The 27178-nt window shown below is 50.2% G+C and overlaps 1 protein-coding gene across 9 annotated transcripts; it reads left to right on the top strand.

Moving 5' to 3' along the window:
- Window positions 1-26419, top strand: LOC100115922 (PDZ and LIM domain protein Zasp). Of its 9 annotated transcripts, none has more exons than XM_032597163.1 (16): window positions 1-422; window positions 11921-12072; window positions 12154-12325; window positions 12397-12533; window positions 12613-12713; window positions 12893-13052; window positions 14841-15026; window positions 15107-15212; window positions 16497-16550; window positions 16992-17124; window positions 17535-17579; window positions 23410-23554; window positions 23974-24160; window positions 24306-24426; window positions 24643-24758; window positions 24845-26419. In XM_032597163.1, exons 1-16 carry the CDS (start codon window positions 318-320, stop codon window positions 24920-24922), a joined length of 1998 nt encoding a protein of 665 aa, XP_032453054.1. In that variant the 5' UTR covers window positions 1-317; the 3' UTR covers window positions 24923-26419. The 9 variants fall into 9 exon arrangements, with proteins under 9 accessions (XP_032453054.1, XP_031779309.1, XP_031779311.1 ...); XM_031923449.1 differs by lacking the exons at window positions 12893-13052; window positions 16497-16550 and adding exons at window positions 13218-13452; window positions 15484-15930 and having other exon boundaries at window positions 2-422; XM_032597161.1 differs by lacking the exon at window positions 12893-13052 and adding an exon at window positions 13218-13452 and having other exon boundaries at window positions 3-422.
- Window positions 26420-27178: the final 759 nt, after the last annotated feature.

Genomic DNA, 27178 nt, shown 5'->3' with positions numbered 1-27178 from the left:
CTTAGACACTCGCCGAGCCGCAGACACGACTGACCGACCGACCGAGCGCGATCGCCGTCGCAGCTCCTCGCTATATATATATCTATACACACACACACACACACGCACACACGGCACTCTCGCTCTCGCTCGAAATATCCGCATAAGTACAGAGTATAATCGACGCGTTTGAATTTCGCGCGCGCGCGCTCTACCGAGTATAATACTTGTGTGCCGCCGATTGTGCGAGAGATCGAGAGAGAGAGAGAGAGAGAGAGAGAGAGAGATTGTGCTCAGTGACATAAGAGGAGATAGATCGTCGTAACACACCGACGACCATGGCGCAGCTGATAAGCGTCAAGCTGTCCCGCTTCGACGGATCACCCTGGGGATTCAGGCTCCAGGGCGGCAAGGACTTTGGAACGCCGCTGATCGTGCAAAAGGTCAGTATATAACAATCGCATTCGCGTAGGATGAGAATAAAAATTTAAACCTCACCGGGCCGCTTTTTAATCGACTTATCGCCCTCCGCGTCGTCGCACATAGCGATTTTTATCTCGAGATATTTTCGGCGCGATGCGAGAGTGCTTCAAGTGCCACAAGTATACGCTTGCGCGCGCTCCAAGAGCGACGTTCAAAACAATCGGCATATATTATTAGATATAGCGCATGCTTGTATATCCCCGCTATACCTCGAAATTCAAACGCGCAAGCTCGTACCTCTCCGCTATACTATTACGTAAGGGTATAGTCAACGCCACGGTGTACGCGAGCAGTCGGTGGTGGCCCCCGGGTACTGCTCTCGCCGCGAATCATTTCACGCGCATCGGCAGAAATCCCTGCCAACAAACTAACTCAGCGTTCGAAAAGCTCATGCGGCTCTGGCTATACGTCGACGGCCGTGTTTTGGCGAGGAGGCGCCTTGTAACTCGAGACGGGCCATTTACAGACGACTCTCTTACTCTCTCTCTCTCTTTTTAGCGCTGTTTTGCCGCGCGCGAGGGGATGTATGAGCCGCTTGTTATGCGCTTGTAGCTCTTATGGCTGCGACGACGGCGATTATTATAAGGGGATGTGTGTATAGAGAGAGAGAGAGAGCGCAAGGTCGCCGCAGCTTTTTCCTTGGCTTCGTTTTGCAGAGGCGCGAGCGCGCGGTGGAATATGCGTGAAAAACGCGGGCCGATGATTTTTCCTCCTTTCGATGTGTGTCGCGCGACGTTTGTGGCTTTTCCGATCGAAATTTTACCAATGAATTTAGCAACGATTTTAAATAGCCTTTCGAGCGAGCCTCAAGCCATATTCCGCTACGTAAGCGCGAGCGCACACGCCTACAGCGCTAGAATAAACAATAACATTGGGAAACGTATATACTCCTCGTCGTGTGCATCGCCGGCGAAATTTCGCATTTTTTTTTTTTACCTTAGCATAATCCTTCCCGCGGAGCGTCTTCCGATGCAGCTGTGACCTACTTATTCGAGCGCACTCGGGCTCTCCTTTACCCGCGGCCCGGTTTTTAGCCTCTATAGCTGTAGAATTTTACACAGGCTCGCGGAGAAATTCGAATTGAGCGGCGATGCATCTCGGAAAAGCCGACTATACCTTGTACGCGTCCGCAATCTTCGGCTTATATCCGGTTGGTCAGTGCGCGCGTGCGTCAGAGATTACGCGCACGCAGAGCGCAACCGTCATATACTAGCAGGACGCGCGCGAGCACCGATGTTTCGGAAGTGGCGACTTGCGATTTTAATTTTTTTTCTCTTGTGCTTCGAAAAGCTCCTCCGATTTCGCGAATCCACGAGAGCCTCTCTCTCTCTCGGCGTCTCTTTCATCGAGGGCTACGGCACTGCTCGCGCGAGCGCGAGAAAGAGAGGAAAGAGAGCTGGTAATCCGAGGCAAATTATTTGGGCGTTCTATTTCGAGAAGGTGCCTTTGCGAAACTCACTCGAGAGCAAGAGAGAGAGAGAGAGAGAGAGAGTCAGGTCGAGCCTCGCGCTATATAGTACGCTCTGTACGACAAGACGGCGGCAAGTCGCGCCTATACTCCATTCGAAATAAAGACGCAGCTGCGATTGATCGGTATTTCTTTCTTTCGTTCGCTTTGAGAGCGATTTTTTAAAATATACGCGTATACAAAGAAAATGTTTTCTCGGTGAGCCGCTGTAAGTGAATTTGTTTAACTAAGTTACCGGCGCACGAGAGAGAGAGAGAGAGAGAGAGAGAAAGAGGGTGACTAATAAGCCGACGAATGAGTAAAGGCTGACAAGTTTCTTTAGTCTTGAAATAAAGAAAAAAAAAATAATAAACAAGGTGGTACATCCTCGAGCGCAATTATACAACTCGTTCCAGCCAACGACACCCGCGTCTAATCGATTAATTTCCCTCTCTGCTCGTGTCTCTCGAGCAACAACAAAGTAAAAAACGCGTGTAATGCACTCTCGACACATGAAAACGGCCCACTTTTCGCCGCCGCCGCCGCCGCCGCCGGCTGTCAAGAAAACGACGATGACTTTCGCCTCGTCAGCAGACTCGCCGGTTCTCTCCTGTATACCTACGTATAGAGGCGCTTGTAAACGAAATGTACATAAGCGCAAAGTGCGTTTGGCTGTCGCGATTATAATCATCAGCTCGGCTTATATACGGATATCTTTGGACGCTCGGAATTTTGTTGTACGAATAAAATCGATGAAAATCGAACGGCCAATATGTGACTCAACGCGAAGCGAGCGAATTTCCGGGATGCACTTAAAAGCGAGCTCACGAAGGCTGACAAGAAACAGCGGCGCATGTGTGTATATACTTATAAGCAAAAAATAACACGGGCGCTTATCGCTCGCGCGTTTGTTCTCTCTCTCTCTCTCACACTTTCGACGCACATGTGCAGCTGTCACGTGCCGTGAAATTCGCGCTCGCGGCCGCCTTGAGATATTAATTAGCCGCGGTTTGTTTTCTTCGGTGCTATTTAGATACGGCTTTTATATAGCGTTGTATACCGCAGTTGGGAGAAAAATCCGCTGGAAAGTTATCCGCGATTTTTCCATATTCTCTATATACTATTGTGCGAATAGGTGTATGACTCAGCGCGATTATAAGAGCTAGCGCGGATAGTAGTTAGAGAAAAAGAAACGCGTTCGCAGCTGTGTCTAGAGTATAAGATATACGTAGTCGCGAACATAATATACTCGAGAGAGAGAGAGAGAGCTATTACAACCCTCTCGCGATATCATTTCTCGCGCACGTTATGAGCGGCGTAAATTTCACGGCTTTACGAGCGGACGACCTCGGAAAATAGTATCTATCTCTCTCGCTACTTTGTACGAGTCTATTCGCAGATTTCACCCGACTTCCAGCCTCGATCGATAATTTCGTTTCGGTGGTGTCCCGAGTTTTTCGTCAATCGGGCGCCCAGATATTCGAATCGTCCGAAAATAGCCGTGGCGACCGCCTTTTTTCGCGAGAGAGCGATCCCGATGACGATGATGATCGGTCGTCGCAGTTCTTGGGTTACTGATTGATCGCGAGCTTTGATGCTTCCCGTTAAAATAGCCGCCGGAGGATGATTCATTTTGTTTTTCTGTCCCGTGGGCTGATTTGTAGGAGAGAATTTTTGAATTTACGAAGCACAAGAAAAATACCTCCGTTTTCCACACGACGTTTGCCCAGGGTCGAAGCGACACTTTTCGCGCCCTGGCGCGAAGAGGCGCGACTTTCGAAAGCTGCGCGTTGACCTTCCCCCGTCCACCAGAAATAAACGAAACGTTTTCGCGCGCGAGCGTACCTTGAAATTCAAGTCGAAGGTGAAAGCTCCGTCGTCGCTTTTGACAGGTCGAAGTTTTGTTGTTGTTGTTGTTGTTGTAGGCGCTTTTCGATACTTTGCGCGCGGAGACCAAGAGATACAAGAGCTCCGAGACGAGGCTGGGCTAAATATGCGAAAACGTGGACAATCGGCTAGAGAAACAAATACACGCGCAGAGACACGGGACGATTGTCCGGCTCGCGTAAATTACGCAAGGGATTGAATAAGCTGCGTAGGCATCTGTCAAATTCTAAAAATACCCGCTCCCCGCTCTCGGCCAAACAAACAGTCGGCGACGTGAAATTCGCGAATGCATTGTTTTTGCTCGAAAGCTCCCAACGGATTATCATCGCAGTCACCTGCCAGCGCGATCGGCCAAAGAACGCAAAATTTCAAAACGTCGCAACCTTCACCTCGGAAAAGTTGCTCCCGTTGAAAAAAAAAAAAAAATAATCCAAAGCGGCTATTCTAGACACACACACACACACACACACACACACGGGAGCGAAGGAAAAACCGGCGGCGGCACACGCGGAGAGTATAGCTCGCTGCCGGTCTCTGCTGCCGCTGCGGATATTAATAGAGAGCGAGGCAAGCTCTCTCCTCTGCCGAGAAGCTTTACACGCACACGCCTCTCGGGTTATAAAAATATCAAGCGCCCCCAAGCACACGGAGCTTTTATTCCGCGTGGGTGAATACTCGAGGAGCTTTTTTTCTTTATTTTGGTTATTTCGAATTAGGTGAGCGCCGACAAGAAAATCGTTGGAAATAGCTCGTTATTGCTCTCTTTTATTAAAACACGAGAATATCACTGTATAAGGTTAAAATTTAGAAAAAAAAAGGCTGTACGATCGTAGAGAGAGAGAGAGAAGTACTTGGCAGCCGCTTGGCTCGAGTTACGGCGAAGCGCGCAACTATAGTCTCGAAATTGATCGCGTCCGGCTCCGTCGCTTCTCGAAAATTCCCCCGATCTCGATAAACGTCGATCGGATTTAACGCGCACCGGACGGCCGCAGAGACAGCCGCGTGCGGGAACGATGCCAAGATTCCCTCCTCTCTGCCTCTATATACTCGAGCTCTATATCGCTACGCCTATTTCAAACGCACGCTTTTAAAAACTGACGCGTATACATCAGCGATAAGCCATATCCTCTATACCTATATATATATATATGTGTGTATATAGAGCGGTGCAGCAACGTAGTGTAACCCACACTCCGAATACGGGAGAACGAAGTTCAGGGACGAGCACTGGCAGCGAGCGCAGCGAAGGTTTCGCGCCTGCAGCTGCAGTCTTCTTTTCCGCTCGTTGTTTTGACATTTTTTCGCCCCTCCTGTGTGTATACAGAGGAGACGCGGTTTATCTGAATAAGCGAAAGGGAGAACGAGAGAGATAGATAGCGGAGTTACGCGCGGCGATCTTTTGTTTGCGAGTGATAAGGGGGGGGGGGGGGGAGAAACGCGATACTTGTCGGGAATTTCTTAATTTCTCCTTTCGAAATAGCATTGTTATAAGCTCGCGCTGAACAATAAAAATTTTGTTTAGCCCCCTCCAGCGACGCGTGTGTTCGGAAATAGAACGAGGAGGAATCCGGTTATCCCCGCGCGACAAAATTCGAATAATAATAACGATGAAAAAAGCCGAAGCGAGAGAGAGAGAGAGAGAGTCTAGCGGGCTCTAAAAAAAGCAGAGTCGTAATGGCTGTTTGAATGCACGTAAACCAGTAGCGGCCGCGAGAGCCATCATCACAAAGATCTATTCTCGTCTCTCTCGAGGAAAGTTTCCGCCGAAAGTCGCGGCTAATCGTGCGTTCGAGCGGTATAAGCTAATGGACGAGATAATGGGACGGTTCTATTGGCGTATTTTTCTCTCTCGAGGTTAACGAACCTGGACTGTTGCAGACGAGCTTTTGAAAAATTTCAATTTTCACTCTGGAAAAAATCGACAGCTCGCGGTATTATCTCACGCCTGAAGCAGCTGAGGTATTAGTCGAATTGAATCATCGAACGGCAGCCGCGAAAGCGATGACTCATGCGTTGCGAGTGTGTCTCTGCATAGGCTCCTGGCACGCGTTATACGTGCCTCGCGGTCCCTTGTATAATTTGTTTAAACGTTCTTCTTTTTCCTTTAATTGCGGGATACTTATAGGTACTCGATAAAATTGTTATAGATATCTTTTCAGCTCAATCTATTCGCTATCCCGGATAAATCTCCTCCCAACGGCACTGATTCAATTAGCAAAGCTCGAGGCTCTCGCGTAAATTAGTGTTAAACATCTTCGTGTTTACGTTTTTTCTTCTCCTCTTCTCTCTCTCTCTCGTTATAATACACTTTTCCTTTTCGCCTCGACGTAGACGCGACTGTGCAAGTACCGTTAAACGCGGACTCTCGCTCTCTCGGAAGCTCGTAAAAAGCGAATATAAAAGTCCGAGCGAACGGAATGCAAATTGACTACCGGTTACGTCCGAGCAATAGGTAAGGGTTATTCTTACTCGTGTGTAATACTGTAAAGTCGCTTTTCTATTGCGTTTCCGCGTTGATTCCGCCTCGTTTTATCACTGTATTCGGATGGGAGTTTATGGGCGAATTGGAAAATCGATTTCGTCGCGGCGAGAGTCTAAAGAAAACTTTCGAAACACGAGCTGCTGAAGAATCAGTCCGCTGGTTTTTTCTTTTTTTTTTTTTTTTTCGGGGGAAAAATAAGAATACTAGATCAGTGGAGCAGCGATGACGAAACGCGAACCGTTACGGATGCATTCCCCGCGTCTATCGGTTATACATCGATGTACGAATAAAAAAAAAACAGTCGAGATTAATGACTAAGCCTCTCAAAATTCGAGAGAGAGAGAGAGAGAGAGCAATGATCCAACGCTAATTGCGCAACGGCGCAACGTAAATCGGCGCGTAATCGCGGCCGACTCATTAACCGCGACACCGTCTCTATATACAAGATCGATCGAGAATTTCCCAACGGACGAAAGTAGTCTGACGATGATTCAAGCGCTTCCTGTACTATTCCCACGCGCATCGCTGTATACAGAACGTGTGTTCGTATACGATACGGCGTGACTTAATCGGCGCGTCACACGTTTCACTTTTGATTTTCTGTATCCTCGACGACGCTGCCGGGGCAATTTATCACGGGCGAGCTGGCTCGCGCTGATATTGCACGAATGCGCGCGTCCCTCATGCGCCGGATTACGCGATGGTAAATATTTCTCCTGAGGCATCACGGTGTTATAGTGAAAAATTCGTTGCATATCCCCCCTTTGCTCTCGTACACGTTATACACCTCTCAATCGTCTCCTTTCACCGGCGCAGTCGTGTGCTGCTTACCTATGCGCGCTGTACCTCTCTCTCTCTCTCTCTTGTCTATGACATGCCGCCGTGCCAAAAGTCGATCGACCTCGTCGGCGTCGGTCCTTTGATGCGGTTTGTCGCTAGGCTCGCTCGAGCGAAAAATCGAGCCGATTTAATGAGACGCTACCGCGGGGTGGTCCGCTCGATTTTTTCTTTTCTTCTTCTCCGATTCGAAACAATGCGGGAATTTTAACAACGTCACATTATTGCAGGAGCCGGCAAATTGATAAATAATTGCATAGCCTCGCGCTTCGGAGAAGAGCCGACGGGGAACTCTGTGATTTATGCTCAATTACGCGCGGTAAAGCCGTCGGAAGCGAGCGACGTTTTATTATATATTCCATAGATTATTACGCCTGCGTGTTCACGGCTCGCTGATGCCGGCGGAAATTCTGCAAATTCACGAGCCCAATAATAATAATAATCCTCGGCGTGTGCACACACTGAAATCATTAAACCTTATCGAAGCTCTGCTGTAGCGCGCACAGTAGCTGCTGAAAAGTCCGGGTCATCAATCCTCGCAGCAACGAGGCACGAAAGATTAAAAAAAAACGGCGGGAAAAAGGATCACATTGCAGAAGCTGGCTAGATAAGACATTAATAACGAGACGCGAGTCCGGAGAAGCTCGCTACATTACCCGATAATTAAGGCTCGTCGCGACGCGCGAAATCACTTCATACGGGCCATTCATCTCTCGCTCCGATCGCAATTAATCACCGCTCGCCGCGCAGAGCAGCGTAGGGGCTAAATAAAGCGACGTGTCCTGCGCGCGAAATAAACAAAAGCTCCTCTCTCGCGCGTAGGTGATTAATCATTCGTATGTGCGCATATACAGTGAAGATAAGAAAAGAGCGAGCGCGCGCTGTACTCTTTCTTTATTTTCGGCGGGAAATTCAAACCGCTGCAGTTATGAGCCTTAACGGCTCTCTTCGCATCGGTGTTGATGAGAAAGGGGGGGGGGGGGCAACCTTTTGAAATTCGCTCGAACGGATAGACAAATAACGAACCGCTATAGAGAACTTTATGATCCGGAGAAGCGCAAAGGTTCGTGATTACAATTGAGCACGATAAACGCGAAAAGAACACACCGATCCTTTGTGCTGTATTTCTCTCTTTTTTTTGCGCTGCATCACGGCGAGTTTCTCCGAATCCGAGCAGAAAGTGAGAGAGAGAGAGAGAAAGAGCGGAAGCACCGCTGCAGAAACCGGCTCTCAGCCGATGCGGCGATGACGCCACGTATACAAAGCGCGGGGGCGACTCGCTCGGTCCGAATTCCTCGGATGCCGCGTGAAAGCGACGAGTTTTCGATTATTGTCCCTCTTTCTCTCTCTCTCTCTCTCTCTCTCTCTCTCGTCGGCGAAGAAATCCGATCGCGTTATCTGCTTGAAATATGCGCGTGTGCGAGGGTGGGGGAATCGTGAATGCGTGTATGCGTGTGTGCGCGTGTGTGTGTGTGTTTGGACCGGATTTAGATAGCATTGACACGGATAGAGCAGCTATTTTCGGAGCTTCGTTCGATTGTACCTACGGTGAGCTCGCTTCTTCCGAGGAGAAATCAGAATCGCGGAGCTTTTCTTTATTAACAATAACGATGATATCCGACTGTCGGGCGTTTAAATCACTCGAATCGCTGTGCAATTTCCGCAGGTTCATCAGAGCGCGCGGCAATATAAACGAAGCAATTCTCTCCGAAAAATTAGCGGCACGATTTAACGATTACTCGGAAAAGAAGAGACAATAACGAACGTTCCCACGTAGCTTCGTTGTATACCGTCGTAAATCCACGGCGCCGATAAGTGCGCGCCTATACTCCTTTTCGCGGTAAACAGAGGCATAAATTTCGGCGCCGTTTTTATTTCGCCTCGAATAAACGCGGATTACACGACGATTTTCACTGATTCCCACTTTTTTACGCTAATCGAATGTACGCGAGGCAAAAAGCTCTCGGCACGTAAGTTAAAAAGCGAAATTCGGATACGAATTATAAGGCGTATTTAAAGCGATTACTTACCCGAGGAATTTTTAGTGCGACGCGTAAGAAAAAGTTACGCGGCGAGATTTAACGAGAAAGTATGATAATAAGCGTGCAGCGACACGGCGAGAATCTAATTATAAACGCGGCGAATTTAAAAGAGAGAGAGAGAGAGAGAGAGAGAGGAATGTCAAAATTTACGTTTATCCCCTGTACACTCGCGCGCAGGTGGAGTAAGTCGCGCAGAGATACACAGAGAGAGAGAGAGAGAGAGAGAGAGAGAGAGAGAGAGAGAGAGAGAGAGAGAGAAAGTCCTCTCGATCATGAAAAGCGAGAGCATAAAGCATCGCACGAGGATCAGCGCGCACTACCTTTCAGCGTCGTCGCTTTTGATATTTTTCGCCCGCAGGAGCTGCAGCGCGCACGCAAAGCCTCGCGCTCGCGGAATGCGGGATGGATCGGCGCTGGCTGATAAGTCGCATTCCCTCTCCCTCTCTCTCGCGCGCGCGCGCGCGGCACACATTCCCGCCTTCGCTCTTCCTTTTTTTCTCTCTCTCTCTCTCTCTCTCTCTCTCTCTTTCGCGAGAGTACACACACACACACACACACACCTACAGCCTCGGACTCCTCTTTCTCTGATTACGTGTGTGCTGGCACCTTTCCTTTGTGCGGCGCGACCGAAAAATCGCGACTCTATAGCCACCCCCTATAACGGCTCTCACGCGCGTGTGTGTCTATACGTATTGCGCATTACGCGAGAATGTAGCTATACCTCGCGCAGCGGGTAGTCTCTCTCGCGTTGTATTTTTAGACCGGTTCGGCTCTATTTTTAGCCCCGGCTTTCACGGTGTGCGACAGGTTTAACCCTGACTTACGTGCGCGCGCGAGAGTCTTTTCTTCTTCTTCTTCTTTTTTTTTTTTCGTTTTTCATCACCTCCGCGCGTCACATCCGACGGTTTCTCGTGTAATCGCAGAAATTTTCAAGCCGTAAAAAGCTCGCGCGCAGTCATGAGCGAGGGAAGGGATGTTGCTGCAGGTGCTCGTTAAAGATAGAGTATATAAAGTGCGCTTTAGTGCCTCGAACGGATAACTCCCCGGCGTCTCTTGGTCGTCGGGGAGCTCATGTGCGCGTGGCCGCAGTTCCAGTCATTGAACCTTTGTGTGCTTATAGCTTCAAACTCTCTCTCTCTTTCTCTCTCTCTCTCTCTCTCTCTCTCCGGAGCGCATTTATTTTCGGCTGAGCTCAGCGATATCCGTTTTGCTTCTTTGCTATCTATTATGTACCTATAGCTAGAGAGAATTTAAAATTATCGACGTGCGTGGGTTACGCAAAGGCACATCCTGCTTTTCGGCAACACAATACGCGCGCGCGCGCGCGACTGTAGCTCGCGGAAAAGGGGTAAAAATAAGCGCAAACATTTGGCACAGGCGGAGCGCGACGGGTACACACACACACTCTCTCTCTCTCTCTCTATCTCTCTGATGGCTACGTCGTGTGTATAACAAAGTTTACGACGAAAAGCGACGACTTGCCGAAAGAGAAATAGACAAGCGAGTGTGTATACGGTTGAGCTGATAACGAAATGGGACGAGTCGCTCGATTCCTAAGTGTCGCTACGGATGCTGCGATGATACTCCGATAATGCGACCGACTCGCTTTTGTCGCGTAAAAATCAACAGAGTGTACAACATATCTCACAGCGATGCAGATCGCGGCTCGCGATCTCGTTATGAATTTACGACGACGTTGCATCTGGCAGAGCCGATGCTTATCTCATCGGGGGTGGAAAATTAACACCTATATACATCCTCGAAAAATTGGCTCGCGGTACCAAACGACGCTTGTGTATGTAATACACCGGGTACAGCTCGGCGTTGCATAAATTACTCCGGTTGGATCCCGATTAATTTATCGCGACGCCGCATCGGCCTATTCATCGTCGTCTCCAAGAAAAAGAAAAAATCGTACACCCTATATTATACATTGAATATAATATACACACACATAAACACACAGAGGCACAGAGCGCAAGCGCGTCCGCGGGCGTATATATATATATATAGCGGTCCCACCCCCGCGAGCGGTCGATTGGAGCGCGGTCCATTAATTGCCGATGCGCGGAATCGAGGGCACGTTTATTATGCTTTGCAGTAGAGCGTGGAGAGAGAACTGTAGCGTTTTGAGGAATTAGCTGCGACGCGAAATCGTTTGTTTTACTTTGAAACAATAGCTTCCCTCCTCTGGGATAGAATAACAGACTTGCATATAGTCAGCCGTTGCAGAGCTCACGTGTAAACACGCTGTTTGATGCATACGGTGAACGTTGTACGGTTTAAAAGGGGAATTTTCTCTGAGCGCGCAATAATCGCGAAATAAACGTAGAGCTAAATTCGGCGATGAATGAAAAAGCCTAAATCTCAGCTTTCGTCTCCCTCGACTTGAGAGACGCGACGGCCGACTATAACGTGTGTTACGCACAGTAGGCAAAGTCTCTCTCTCTCTCTCTCTCTCTCTCGAATAGCCGTAAAAATAGACGACGCACGGCCGCTCTAACTTTCTCGTTATAAACCTCCGAACGAATCGCTGTTCCATGATGCGATAAAAAAAAATTACGCATCCTTATCGCTCGCCGGAGCAAATATTTCCCCGCCGACCAATCATACCGTGTATAGCTCTTCTTATCGCTCGCCGAATCGAAGAAGAAAAAATAAACGAATCGCGGTCAGCCGATGATCGTCTATGTTTCAAATCCATTCCTTCTATCGTATATCGAGCAGTTGTAATGAGGAAGAACGTCATTGGTATTTTTCCAGGTGAACAACGGATCGCCGGCCGAAGCAGCTGGTCTGCGCGCGGGCGACGCCGTAATCCGAGTCAACAGTACCGACATGTTCAACCTGAGACACAAGGACGCGCAGGACGTGATCGTCAGGGCCGGCAACAACTTCGAGCTGACCGTGCAGAGGTACGTTATTCTTCTGCTTCGAATCGAACCAATAAACCAATTAAAAAAAATATATTAATAATCCGATCGCGCATATTCCAGAGGCGGCAGCACGTGGAGGCCGAGCGTATCTCCGGTGACGGCCTCGATCCCGTCCCCGCAGCCAACGGCCCCAGCCAGCAGCATATCCCCGGTCACCAAGACTTCCCTGGCCGCCAAGAAGCAGGAGGTCCACCTGATCGGCAGCGGGCACAACTTCAGCCCCAAGCCATTCGTGAGTTATACAGCGCCTTTTGTTATGTCTACAGCCGGCGCGCGAAAATAGACGTTTCTCTGTCGTTGCAGCTGAACGGAACGAGCGACGGCACCGTCAAGTCGATCGTCAACAAACAGTACAACAGCCCGGTCGGTATCTACAGCGAGGAGACCATTGCCGAGACCCTGTCGGCCCAGGCCGAGGTCCTCGCCGGAGGTGTTCTCGGGTGAGCTCTATAGATACGATGATATTCAGCGTTCGCTGAAAAGTTCGCCGTATACATGTTTACAATCGGTGCTTCGCAGAGTGAACTTCAAGAAGAACGAGAAGAACTACAACGCGCAGAACAGCGAGGTCTTCAAGATGGTCCAGGAAGCCGACAAGGAGCCGAGAACTCCCGAGCCCGGTTGGTCATGAAATTCCACTTATTGTTTTCCTATCGATATCTATAATCTGTTTAATACCTTCCTATGCAATTATATACAATTGTTGGCCCGCTTGTTAACTATGAAAACCCAAGCTTTCCCTTCCCCGATCAAACTCGGACGTAATAATAAAGAAAATGCAACCCAACGCACGAAACAGCCGAGCCAGTGCCCCAGAGCGGAGTGTCGAGCCCGACGTCGGCAGCAGTGGCCGGTCTGCGCTCGGTCCAGGCGCCGGAAACGAAAGCCCAGCCGCCGACAGCCCAGGGCAGTCTTCCACCGGGCCAGAATATCTGCGCCGAGTGCGAGAGGCTAATCGTGTAAGTCTGCTTTCTTCACAGGATACGTCGCCTCGGATTGTGTAGCCGCAGCTGAACAACGTCCTCATTCGGCCCATGTCCACCCCGAGCTCGCGAAAGCCCCCATATTCCATAATATCATATGAGTAAAGAGAGAATAATGCTGATGTCTGGTGTGACGTATAGTACCGGCGCGCACGGAGTTCTATTCGTCGGTGAGCCACGCGGTCGGCGGCAGGTCGACCTCGCCCAGGTCGCCGACGCCCCTCAGCGCCGAGCTCGGCATCACCCAGCCACCGGTGTACCCCACACGACCCGCCCAGAAGCTCGTCCAGCAGCAGCAGCAGCAGCCAGCTACTAGGAACGCTGCTCCTCGTCCCGACGGCGTCGTCATCTGCAGCAACTGCGACAGCGCGATCGTGTAACTTTTCTCGAGACTCTCTCTCTCTCTTATCGCAACCCCTCCAGCTTCTCGATGTACTACTACTGTATCAGTCTTCGAACTGCCCTGCTATGCTATCTCTACTGCGTCTACCTCATCGCTGCTATGCTGTCGTTGTTGCTGTTGTTGTTGTAACGTGTTGTTGAATGTTGTTGTTTTGTTCTCCTCTATACTTCATTTTAGAGAGATAAAGGAATACAGCAAAGACGCTTCTCGTTAAAAAGTTGCAAACAATTTATTGTCTCAAGGCATGAGCCAGTGTATAAAGGAGGCCCTGCAGTTGTAGAGCATACAGTACTGTATGATCTCGGTGAAGCAGAGCAGCATCATAGCGTAGAGCACGAGCATGAAAGCGACGAACTTAATGAGAAAGTAGTCCTCTAGCTGCACGGTGTGCCGCAAAAATGCCGTGTTCACTAGCATAACTCCCACATGGATCTCGAATCGGTCCCTACTGCGGCACACGCACACTGCACAGCCTATAAAAGAGCAAAGAACAAGCAAATAGTCAGCTCCCAGCCAAACTCTAAATCACTGTCACAATAATCTCACTCGCTCGCTCACCCAGTCGGTCGATAGAAGCCCCAGCCTGATCTAGTCGCGCGCGCGTCTCTGCCGTGTCTGTCTGTTGTTTTTTTCTTTTTTCATCTCTAAACTATACCTCGGCTGATCGAGTATACATCTACGTTACGAGATATCAATCGTCGCGAGCAAGGCTGACGCCGCTGATTTCCCTGAGCGGCTTTGCTAATCGAGAGTTTAAATTTGGACCTCGGTTATATGTCCTGTTGACGATTATCGAGCATCGCAGCGACAACATTGTAATGAGGAATCGAGACAAGAGCGAGTGCACAACTCGAGGTTACTCATCGGCTGATGCTAATTTTAATCTCCCTGGTTTTCCTTTTTGCCGCGAACCTTCGATCCCAGCAAGCCCTGATTTTTCACTGATTTTTCATGGCTTTTGATATTGAATATTCGACACCTGAAATTTTATTCCCTCGATGTTGTATGGGCTATATAGACGTTGTTCGCTGCTACCCGGGTGATTTCGAATCGAAGATCGAAATAATTACAATTCACAGACATGAACGATTCATCTCTCACTGAATGTTACCAATGTTTTGTCGAAAATGTCGAGATAACCGATGCGAAATCACCTACCTACACGCTAATATGATTATCGTCAATGGATAACTTGATTCTTCTACCATATAAACATGGAATTAATCAGAAACACGCGTGCATAAAGCATTTGAATGTAAATTCCGACCTCACGAAAGCTCTGATTAATTCCATCCCCAATCGCCGTCGCAAGTCGATTAATCCATCAAAAATTCTCTTCACTGAACCTTGGCGCACGACAGTGGCGTCTTCGTCAGAATAAAGGAGAAGAACCTCCACGTCGAGTGCTTCAAATGCTCGACCTGCGGAACTTCGCTGAAGAACGTCGGCTACTACAACATCAACAACAAACTCTACTGCGACATCCACGCCAAGCTCGTAGCCAGGCAAAACGCCCCCGCTGGAATGGTACCAGTCACCGTTGGACCGTACGTGTACAATTAATTCAACAATATACGTTTTCATTATTTTTTATATTACACTCACGCCTCGTTTGCGCCGTCCACAGAGGACAGAAAGCTCCGGCCAACACGATCTCCGCGGCTCTGTCGAACGTCGGACCGCTGTCGCCTGCGCTCAGCAATCACGGAAGCTCGTCGCCTCAATCCTTCTCGGTAAGTCCTTTGGACTATCGAACACTTGTATTTTTTCGCTATTCTAACGCTTAAAGAGAGACGAACAGAGAGTTGTTTTTGTATTGAAAGAAGACGCTTGCGCAATCGAAAGCTTATCCTATAATCACAGGATTAAGATTAAATATTTGTCAAACATTCAAAAGGAAACACAATTCTCTCGGGCTCGATCTACACGTTATCCGTCTTCTCTAATGTTTGTTTTATTGTGTGTGTGTGTGGTGTGCGCTCGCGCGACTAATCGCTTTTGCAGACGAGCTATGCCCGAGCCTACAGTCCGGACACTCGTTACCGAAACGCCTACAACAACGGCTTCAGCAGCGGCAGCAGCATCAATAACGGCTACGAGCAACAGCGGCCCGAGTCGAACAACAGCTACGATAACTCGAACGGCTACGAGTCGTCGAAAACCTACACGAGCACCCTGACCATCCAGACGAGCCAACAGCAGCAGCAGCAGCAGCAGCAGAACAACGGACAGGACACTCGGGAGAAGCTGCAGCAATCGCCCGAGCTTGACTATAATCGAAATCCTACTAACGATCAATTTAACAATTTGGACAACAAGCTTCACAAGCTCACCGACGACATTCGCGATTTCGCTTTCGACGAGCAGAAACAGCAGAGCAAACTGCTCACCGGCAAGGACTACTGCGACGCGAATACCGTCCAGAAGCCGATGCTGCTCAGGGCCTTCAAGGTGACTATTCGCGCACAGACCGCGCGGCCTCGACGACGCACGTTTTCTTTTTTTTTTTTTTGCTTTGGGGGTGCGGTTCTGTTTTCGTTTTCTCTCTTATATCCTTGCCTGTGCTCGTACCGCCTCTCTCTCTCTCTCTCTCTCTCGCTCCGTTTCTTACTCAGCCGGATGATTCAATCGTTATCAATTTATATACCCGCTCTCGCCTCGCCTTACGTAAGCCACACCTCGGCTTTTTTTATCTTCGATTCCGCAGCCTTCTGAAGAGCACTTCCTCGCCGCATCGTTTCCCCCCTTCGACATCCGCAAGCTCGGTTATATACTCCTCATTGACATCGCATCGGCGTTCGTCACGCTGATTTCTCGCGATTATTTCGGCCCCTCGTGACTCGCGCGATCGAGGGAGAGAGAGAGAGAGAGAGAGAGAGAGAGAGGCGCGATCGAGAGGTTCGAAGCTAATAAAGAGCAGCGATTGTGAAAGCTCGCCTCACACTCGCGGCGGCAGCATCCACGTGACGAGTAGGCGAGAAGCTACCAACTACCTACCCCCTATCCTATTGTTGCAGCCCACTCGGTTTGGCAGCGCGCCCTTCGATCAGCCCAGTTTCCGACCAGTTCAGGTAACTAAGCTCTCTCAGCGCGATTCAATCGCTCTCGAAAGCTCGGACCTTGCGGAGCTTGCAGATATACCAGACGCACAAGCGGCTGGAGTTTTTCGTTTTCGCCTGTAAATTTTTCGCGAGTGATGTGCTAGACTAGTATATATCTCTCATCTTTCGCTGGTTATCGCTCTGGTTCATCTCGTCACCTCTTTGTTTTCCCATCGTGATCGCTACTTTTCATCCAGCGCCATGACGAGATACAATATCTTTGCGGTCTGTCCATTAGGCATATAACAGTGTGAACTTTATTGTAATCCGTACTAACGGCTCATTCGAAACCTAGACTTTGATCGATTCTGGTGCCAAAGAAAAACGTTGCGAGGGACCGCAATACGTATGATAAAAAGACGATATAGCTCGGAGAATCAAGGGTAATAACGCTTCTGTTCTCCGTCTTAGGCACCAACGAACAACCTCGCCGGCCCCAAGCCCTTCATCGGCTCCAGCCTCTCGAACCAGAACTACTCGTCATCGCCTATTATTAACACCGGAAACAGCACTCTGCCCCGGCCCCAGAATCAGTCCGTAACTGGTGAGTACTGCTATACGAAAATCCTATTCTAGTATAGACTATACTTTTATTTATACCTACATTCTTACGGCTATGCGACCGATGTGCGACACTTACTTGTTGTATAATTTGCTTTTGAGCAATGCGCTGATTACGTAACGCACATTTCGACGGGTCGCAGGTCGGGCGCATCGCTCCTATAAACGATTCTCGAAGGAAGGTGCCTACTTGTGTATAATAGTAAAGAAAGCGAAATATAGAACAAAGTATGCTTATCGATAACGCAAGTGTCGCTCTCTCGCATATCCATCTCGATCGTCTATTTTCAAATCGAGCCACGAGCGATAGATCGAGGTCGACAAACTCGACTGCGAGACTGTACATCCTCGGCCAGTCTTTTTTAACCTTGAATTCGATTCTTGCAAATATAGGTCGTTTCTCTACCCTGCCAAAGCCGATAAGCTCTCCTTTCAAAGGTACGATCTACGACAATACGACTCGCTCTATGTTATAACAATATGTATCGCCGCCGCCGCCAAAAATTCAGATGTTCCGCCGAAGCTTTCTTCCAATTAAATCTTCTCTTATCTCGCCGCCGCTTCTATATTCAGACATGCAGTGTACAAACAAACGCTCTCACGTATACACGTCCTTTCTTTTCTTTTTTTTTCTTGTTTTTTTTTTGTTTTATCGGCCGCTGACTCTAACCAGAATCCGCACACTCTGTGTGTGTGTGTGTGCGTGTCATTATAAGCACCAAAAGAGCTTGATGTATATACACGTCTGGATGGGAAAATTCCGGCGAATCATAAATTAACGTCCCCACCAACGCAGCTGTGCATCTCATCATGCATCATATCGAATTCCGGGAAATCATCTTTCCGGGAGAGAAAGAGACCTTTGAAAAAGCTATATTTACACTCGAAAATAATAATAATCGCGCGCATAGGACGTCGGTGACGTGTCGCGATTGGTACATTGAGAGCTGCCAGCCGCGATGGTCTCGACAGAATCCAGACCGTACCCTCTTTCATCCTCCGCTACGCTATATATATATATATATATACGAGGACGATTTTTCGTTTCAGCCGTCGTCGCCGTCGGGTATTACTTACGTCAGGGCCGTTTTTTTCTCGCCTCTCGAACGTCGTCGTTTAAACTTCATCCCCGATTGTTAGAGCGTTAATATTGTAGCAAAAGCGGACATTCGTTCATTCATTGATAATGTTGACTGTGTTGTCTTGTGTTTTTATTTTCAGCAGCCACGTCATTCAACCCGAAACCCCGACCCTTCTCCCTCCACGCGTGAACGTGAACACGGCAGCTCTCAACTGCACCGAATTTATACTCTGATGCGCGAATTACGAGATGTGTCTTATATTTATATATGATGATTATTATAACTACGGACTCGGTTTCCACAAGCGAAGCTCCGATTGTCCGACTTGTAATTTATTTACTTTAAGATTACACACGCCATGTGCACATTATACGTTGTAATTTTTTTTTTTTTTGTCGGCCGTTGACAATTCACGAGTACATAAAATAAAAGAATAAGAAAAGTTCTGCGCGTTTACGCGGGAAAAGTTTCAAAACAAAGACAAATTCAAATTCATTTTTTAAAAGTACCTATGCATACCACATCACGATCGCTCGCTTCATCGCTTTTCTCTCTTCTCCTCGCTCGAGTGGCGTTTTTTCCATCGCTATTATATCCCCCCCCCCCTACCCTCTCTCGCGGCTGATCGGCTTTTGCGATTCGAGTTTTGAGATGTAATTGAGTGGCTTAGGCTGTAGAGTGAGATTATACTTATGGTTTTGAGCTGCAGGAATTTGCGAGTGTGCGCCTTCGAAGAATTCTATATGCTGTTTTTTTACTTTAGTTTTAGTATAATGTATTTATGATTTATTTTTTTCATTTTCGAGGATACCTTGCTCGAACGAGGCTTTCTTTCGAGTCAAACGCGGCGTCAAACCGTTCGATCAAGGTATCCCTCACACATACCATATTATAATAAATAAACCTGTCGATTAAAATGTCTTAACGCGTCATCTCGCCAGCAAGCCATCCAAGCCTTGCTCGCGAGATCGCCTCAGTAAGCTCTCTATTCGCTTTTAACACGTTTGACACATTGAACATTGACTCTTGTAGCAATGAGACCTTTAACGCGCTTCTACTCAACTAAATTTTCTTTTTTTCTCTTTCTAACTCGAACTAACTCTCCTCTGCTCCCCCTAATCGCTTTGTCTCCACGTGTGTATCGATATATGTTTGCCAACGATCTCTGCTAATCCGACTACACCTCCCTGGCTCTGCACCCCTCACCTCCGTAAAACCTGTGTACCTCCCGCTGAGCCTGTCTCCCTTGATAATCGCGCGAACGAATCGTCGCCGCAAGACAGAAACGAGCGTGTACCGTAACGAGCACTGCAGCCGCGAAAGCAGCAGCAGCCGACCCCAGACCTTCCACGAGGAGTGCAGCGCGAGCTACGAGCTCGTCCAGGAGGTCTGCCGACCGAAGGCAGCCGAGAAACCGCCGACCCCGAGGAACAGCCGGCCCGTCTGGCCACCGGTCAAGCCCATCGAGGACATCACCTACCCCACGGCTAGTCCCCTCTACATCGACCCGAACCCCAGCATCGACAAGCGCACCCGCCAGGTGAACCGCGAGCGCCGCGCCACAGTCGAGCAGGTCATCGGCAAGCGCAACCACAGCTACCACGAGAGCGGCGACATGGACCAGGCCAGCTGTCCCGGCCCGGTCTACCGGCGCGTCGAGCTCGTCAACTCCCGCGAGTCCAGGCGCTGCGAGAGGTCCTCCTCGCGGGCCAGCTCCACCGACAGCCTGAGGCGCTCCCTCACTCCGACCAGGATCACCCAGCCGACTCCCAGACCGTGGACCGCGACCGTCACCAGCGGCACCAATCTCTACCAGTCGGCCTACGCCGCCCCGCCCGACAACATCTGCCGCAGCTTCTGCGAGAAGGAGGTCTGCCAGCGCGAGCAGTCCCAGGAGCGGGAGACCACCAGGGTCTGCCAGAGGGAGTCGTCCTGCGAGAGGCAGCCGGGACACAAGCACCGCGAGCAGCACGAGCACCGCGAGGAGGACACCTGTCGGCAGGAGGGCGACGTGCACCGCCACGAGCACAAGACCACGAACGTTTGCAAGCTGATCTGCGAGCCGGAACCGGAACCCGAGCCCGAACCCGAGCCTCAGGAGGAGGAGCAGCTGGACCTTTCGAAACTCGTGCCGCCGGACGTGGCCGTCTGTCCGAAGGGCATCGACGCCGAGCACGACCTGTACACCGAGACCGAGGAGGAGGACAAGGGTAATCTGCACATCAAGAAGACAACGACCTACGAGAAGACCGTCGAGCTGGTGTCGCCTGACCGCGAGATGGGAGCGCCGTTCGGCCAGCAGCAGGAGCAGGACCGGACCGAGGTCGTCCGCGAGGAGTACAGCCAGCGCTGCTCCACCGTCGACCGGGAGGTCGAGGACATCTCCGGCAGGCGACACATCACCGGCACTTCCGAGACTCTCTCGAAAACGATCGACACCCAGCAGGTGTGCGAGGAAGCGCGAAGACAGGAGGAGGAAGACAGGAAGCGCCGGGAGGAGACGGCCAGGAGGCAGTATCAGGAGGAGGAGAGGAAGCGACAGGAGGAGGAACGCCTGATCGCCGAGATGAGGCGCAGGGAGGAGGAGCAGCGCAGACAGAAGGAGGAGGCCAACAGGCAGCGACTGGCGGAGGAAAAGCGCCTCATGGACGAGGAGGAGGCCGAGAGAGGCAAGCTCTGCTGCAACATGGAGCAGCGCACCGAGGTGGTCGAGGAGCAGCAGTACTCCTGTCCGCGCGAGCGCATAATCGACATCCAGCTGGAGCCGCCACCCTGCTCCCAGTGCTCGGAGCGGCCGCCGTCCCGCGAGCGCATCATCCCGATCCAGATGGAGAAGGACCAGCCACCATGCAAGAAGGAGGTGCGCGAGGTCAAGGAGGAGATCAACATCAAGCAGCACTGCGACCACCAGGACTACGAGGAGCAGCGCAGGAGGAGCCTCCGCGAGCAGGTCGAGGTCCACCAGAGCCTGCGGGAGCAGCAGTCGGGCAAACGCCAGCCGACGCTGCAGGAGCGCCGCCTGTCCTCCAGATTCTCCGGAGGACAGCAGCAGCAGCAGCAGCAGCAGCAGCAGCAGCAGCAGTGCACCAAGAAGCACGTCCAGTTTGTCAAGCAGACGGAGAGTGGGGTGTGCCCTCTGCCCCAGACACCGGTGAAGAACTCGACGCCGAAGGAATGGCAGTCCGAGATGTGCAGGGCCCTGACCACGGCTCCCGAGTGCCCGTACGCGTCCCTCCAGCCCGTGTCCAACGAGCAAGTCCAGGCTTGCAGCGAGAACAGGGAGGTCTACCACCGCGAGGTGACCTACGAGCAGAGCAGCATCTGCACCAAGTGCCAGCCCAAGCTGCCGCCACCACCCAACCGACCGGTATCGCCGTTCGTGGCAGCGCTGACCACCGCGTCCGACCGACCGTACTCGCCTCTGGGCAGACAGGTTGAGCCCAGCACCTGCTGCAGGTGTCGCTCGCAGACTCCGGAAATGAGGAACACCTACGAGGGCTACAGCCAGCCCTCGCAGATCCTGTACCGTAACCCGCCCAAGGAACCGCCGAAGAAACCCGAGGGACCGCGGCCCCTACCGACGCCGCCGCCGGACTTCCGATTCCGCAACCGATCCGCGTCAAGATCACCTTGCCGATCCAGATCTCAGACCCCTTGCAGTGGCCGAGTCTCGACACCCTCGAACTGTGGACTAAAGCGTCCGGACACCATCCCGTCCTACCAGAAGCATCTGGTCTGCGAGGAGCAGGCGCCCGTTCAGGGCCACGAGTACCCCGAAGGCAGGACATCCACGCCTTGCTGCCACAAGTCCCCCGCGCCCGGCCCACCGGAACCACCGACTTGCTTCACCATCAAAGCTCAGGCTCCCCGGATCAAGGACGAAGAGCCACCGTGCCGACGCCAGCGTGACACCACGACGCCCGACAAGACCGAGACCACGCGCTACCACTACGAAGAGGACACTCCCCGGTGCCACAAGACCAAAGACACCGTGTCGTCCAAGACCGTTTCGTGGGTTGGAGAGGGCTCGAGGAGACACGCCCACCTCCAGGAGCACGAGGACACCGTGAGCGAGGAATGCGATGGTAGCCACCACGTCAAGAGAATGGAGCACAGACTCAAGGAGTACGACGACCCGGAGCAGCCGTCTGAGTCACCCGTCGAGGAGGACACCTGCTACATCTCTCAGAACTGCAACACGCAGCCGTGCCTGCCCTGTCCAGCCGTCCAACAGAACAGCGTCATGGACCGTATCCAGAAAACCGGAGTCCGCGTGTTTGCGCCCATGGGCACCCCCGAGGTCAAGAGAATCAAGCACGAGGTTCCGCCTCCCTCGCCGAAACCACCCTGTCCCATGACCGGCGTGACCGTTCTGCCGGTCCGAGCCCACGGCGACGTCACCTGCAAGGACGGCGTCGTCGTCGTACCGTGCGATGGTATCGGCTCCCGCGGCGTCTGCATCACCCCGACGCCCGACCGTTCCGGCGTCAACGTCTCGCCATGCCCGGCCGAGTCCGGACGCATCTGCCAGAAACCAAAGTGCTACTGCGGCTCCACCTCCGACAGCTGCACCACCAACCTCGGCAACGTCGAGACCACGCGCACCGTGTACGCGACGCCACCGTGCGCCGGAATCCCCGGCGTCCGCTCGGTTCACTGTCCCAAGCCCAACAAATGCCTCGGCGCGGCCAAGGCGAACCTGCCCTTCCCTCAGATCCCGCTTCCCGAGGAGGATCCCGAGCCTCCCTGCAAGGGCTGCCCGCTCGCCGGCGACTGCGTCACCACTACCACCACAACCACCAGCTTCAGCTCCAGCTCCGACGGTCGCGACTGCGGCTTCCAGCCGATCCACAAGCCCCGAGAGCAGCCTCGCACTAACCTCTGCAATCAGATAACCACGCTTACGCTTTGCAAGCGGGAGAGCAAACCGCAACCGGCCGCACCACCCAAGGTGCCGGTCGTGCAGCTGTACAAGCCGCAACCGCCAGCGCCACCTTGCCGCAGCAGCAGCAGCTCGCAGCAGGTCAAGCAGACCGTGCAAAGCCAGAATCGTTTCCGCCGCGAGACCCAGACCACCACCACCTGCCAGTCCCAGAGCCGCACCCAGTCCCAGACTTCCTGTAGCTTGTCTAGTAAGACCCAAAGTTCAGTAGACCCACCAAATATGTCGTCCCTCCCGGATCTAGGTGCTGGTAGCTGCGGATTAGGAGGCGGCAACAAGGGCGGCACCTTCGCCGGCAGCAGCGCCCCCAACCGCGGTCGGGGCATACTCAACCAGGCTGGTTCCGGATTGCGTGTCCCACTTTGTGCGGCCTGCAATTCCCAAGTCAGGTACTGATGAGTGGACTCTGCGCTGAATTGTGTGTTATCTTTGTTTTCAGGCTGTTTTTCGTTTGCTGCCTGACCCGCGCGACTTAATCACACACGCTTATTGATTCTTTGTTGTTTTTTATTTTCAGAATTAATCCTCGTTACTTTTCTTTCAGTCTCTCACACTGGCATGTTATGCGTTACTAGATTAGTTTTAGTTGTAAAACCAAAATTTGACGTATACCTAATCTGACCGTTTTCGCATGTCTTTGCGCAGTTAACAGAGAAAATACTAACAACAAGCTGAACGGCCTGAGTAGCCTAAAACCCGTGTGTTGTTGCTGTAACAAAGAAATCACAAGGTTTGTTGCAAACTCATCTCTCGCCATTTAACGTTGCCCACGTATTAATGAAACACCAATACAATTGTTGTCCGTCAGGGGTCCATTCATTTCCGCATTGGGACAGATCTGGTGCCCCGAGCACTTCGTCTGCGTGAACCCGCAGTGCCGCCGCGGCCTCCAGGATATCGGCTTCGTCGAGGAGAAGGGCCAGCTCTACTGCGAATACTGTTTCGAACGATTCATTGCCCCATCGTGTAACAAGTGCAATAACAAAATCAAAGGAGTGCGTACCACCGATTTTGACCATGTCATGACTCTTTATATTATTCAATTATACATCTGTGTTCTTTCGTTCTAGAGCAAAGATACAATTGTATACATATAACCTAGCGATTATATTTCTCGTGCTAATATCCGTGTTCTTTTAGGATTGTTTGAACGCCATCGGCAAACACTTCCATCCTGAATGTTTCAACTGCGCTCACTGCGGCAAACACTTTGGCAACAGTCCTTTCTTCCTCGAAGAGGGACTTCCGTATTGCGAAAGAGGTTCATATACATCACACAGCTAATTGTTAAACTTTTCTGTTTTCCTCAAACTTAAAGTCTGCTTATAAATCTTTAACGAATTAGCTACATTCACTAGCCATTTCGACGAAATCTTTCAACGACACTCATTGCATCTCGTGAATGTTTGTCCACGCCACTGTATAGAGTTCGCGTCGCCGCGCAGAGTCCCGATAACCGTAAACTTTGTGTCCACAGATTGGAATGACCTCTTCACGACGAAATGCTTCGCCTGCGGCTTCCCGGTAGAGGCTGGAGACCGTTGGGTAGAAGCCCTCAATAACAACTACCACAGTCAATGCTTCAACTGCACGGTAACTATCTAATTCTCAGTAAAACAAGCCTATCTCTGGGCTTCAATTATATAATGCTAAACTCGAACGAATAATCTCTGTTCCAGATGTGCAAAAAGAATCTTGAGGGACAGAGCTTTTACGCGAAGGGTGGTCGCCCCTTCTGCAAAAACCACGCGCGCTAGATATACCACATAGAGATGAATCTTACGAAGAATACATAACGTTCTACAATCGAACTACGCAACAAGCATCGAGTATGGATATTATTATACGAAAAGAAGAAAAAAAAAGCCGCACACGCACTCATCGAATTATTAACTATCCACATAAGCTTACTTGTAATGTAGATAAGAGAATGTTATGAAAATTATATATTTAATTATACGAGCTGCGACGGACCGTCGCAGCGAGACGCGATTGAAACTTTCTCGACTTTCGTCCTGATACATTTAACGCCGTTATTTTCTCCGTCTCTCTGAATTCGTTAGAGAGATATCCGCGAGAGACGCGCTAATGTATATTCTTCACTATACGAATACTGTAATTTCGCTATATCTAGGGAATTTTATCACTAACCCGCAAAAAGTGGCAAATAATAATAATAATAATAATAATAATAATAATAATAATGATATACGATGAAATATTATATACCAAAAAGTAAAGTATAAGGGAGGGGTATATTTTGCCATTTTTTTCCGCGTACGGATTCCGCAAACGCTCGTGCCTCCTCGAGGATCTACTACTGTTCCGTGACTCGAGCTGCTTATTTCCCGGCAATTGATTTTCCTCGAGTGCGCGTACTTGCTTTTGAAAAACAAAAGCTTATATACTCGACGAGGCTACGATCGTTCGCATTTTGCGAATTAAAAAAAAAAAAAAGAGCTAAGAGCGAGCTTGACTAATGAAAAGGACGTGCGATATATAAGATACCACTTTACTTGAACAAGCGCGTATATGTAACAATTATTTTTCTGCAGAACTTTCAGCGAGAGATCGATCGGTATGTTTGTAGCGCGTCTTCGCGCTGTGTGTACAAGTGTACAATAGCGTCGCCGCGTCCTGTGCTCTTTTGACGCGCACCGACGGTCCAACGATTCCGAAGACGCGACTACAGCCCCGACTTTATATACAGTTGCCATATATTTTTCCGTGCCATCTCTCCGATCGATTAACTAATTATTGTACACGGACACACGCGAGGGTGTCGTGATGCGACCGTCGTCTATGTAATAAACAAAATTTTTGATCAGTAGCTTGTGCGAAAGCGCCTGTATGAGAGAGTGAGCGTGTCTGAAAGTGAGGAGTTTTTAATAATGGACCCTGCGAAAACTGGTTTTTTGCTATTATAATAATGTATGCTTCGGTTTTAAGCGATATTATTGTACGCGACAAAAATTACAAAAAAATAAATAAATAAATAAATAAATTTGCTCCTTCGAAAAATATCTTTAAAGTTCTGTTCTCTACAGCTGCACCATCGCGCTCTTGTCGCGTATTCGATGTGCATTTTTTATATCTGGGCTTTTGTACTTTAATCGTATTTTTTGAGGAATTGATCGTTTATTGACAAAGGAAGAAAATTATATCATACGTATGTATAGTTGCGTCGCGTGCGGCGTTAAACGGAGCCTGCGCGTCCGTCTTTTGTGTTGCTTAAAATAAAGTTAATTACGATACAAAAGCTCCACCTTTTTCCCTCTCTCGATTCGCATCCCGCATTCAATTCGCAAAGCAGTTCGCTCGAGAGCTTCGGGAGGAAAACGAGGCTGCCTGAGAAAAGTGAAGCTACTTCCGAAGTAATTGCCCTCGATTTACTGGAAACCCGTAAATAGTTGCAGATCGCACGCGCGTTAAATACATCACCTCTCTCGATCACCGATAAAATCGTCGAAATTCACACGAACGTCTGAAGAGGCCGCGTCCCACTCTCTCAGCCCTTATCCTCGCACAGGGAAATAAGCAATGAAAGCTCTCTGCGACGGAGCGCGTCAGCAGCAACAAACTCCGCTAATCGATTTGTCATTATTACAGTGCTCCCCGCACGCCCGACTAGTATACACGTGTGCAGCAGCTGCACGCGAGGCATCAGCTGCGAAACCCTTTCTTCGGCTGTACAACGTACACAGCTAATAAAACTCGCGCGCGATGACGTATACGTCTCTGTAATAATACCGGAAGTATCGATGCAGTGGATGATTATGACGCGATTTCACGCCGCTCCGAAGTTTCGAGCCGTGCAATGCTCGCTCGAATAAGCGCCGAGAGGGATTCGAGTTTGCGACTTTGAATGATCTCATCAACGCGTTGCGAGCTTTACATAGCCGCAAGTCGATTAGGTCGTGCTGCGGTGAGACGGCGCCGTATAGAGCATTCTTTTGAAACATAATTTAAAACTCGCTCTAGCCTGTATTATCGTGTTGCCGGACCGCAAGCTC

This window comes from Nasonia vitripennis, chromosome 2, assembly GCF_009193385.2.
Source record: "Nasonia vitripennis strain AsymCx chromosome 2, Nvit_psr_1.1, whole genome shotgun sequence".
Taxonomy (NCBI): Eukaryota; Metazoa; Arthropoda; class Insecta; order Hymenoptera; family Pteromalidae; genus Nasonia; species Nasonia vitripennis.
This window is presented reverse-complemented; position numbering and strand designations above follow the sequence as displayed.

Excerpts from the sequence above, each read along its gene's own strand:
- LOC100115922 (XM_031923449.1), top strand. The coding sequence starts at position 318 with ATGGCGCAGCTGATAAGCGTCAAGCTGTCCCGCTTCGACGGATCACCC. Across the intron at positions 15,213-15,483 it reads CGTCGCCTCAATCCTTCTCG|ACGAGCTATGCCCGAGCCTA; the intron begins GTAAGTCCTTTG and ends TCGCTTTTGCAG. Across the intron at positions 15,931-16,991 it reads TGCTGCTCAGGGCCTTCAAG|GCACCAACGAACAACCTCGC; the intron begins GTGACTATTCGC and ends TCTCCGTCTTAG.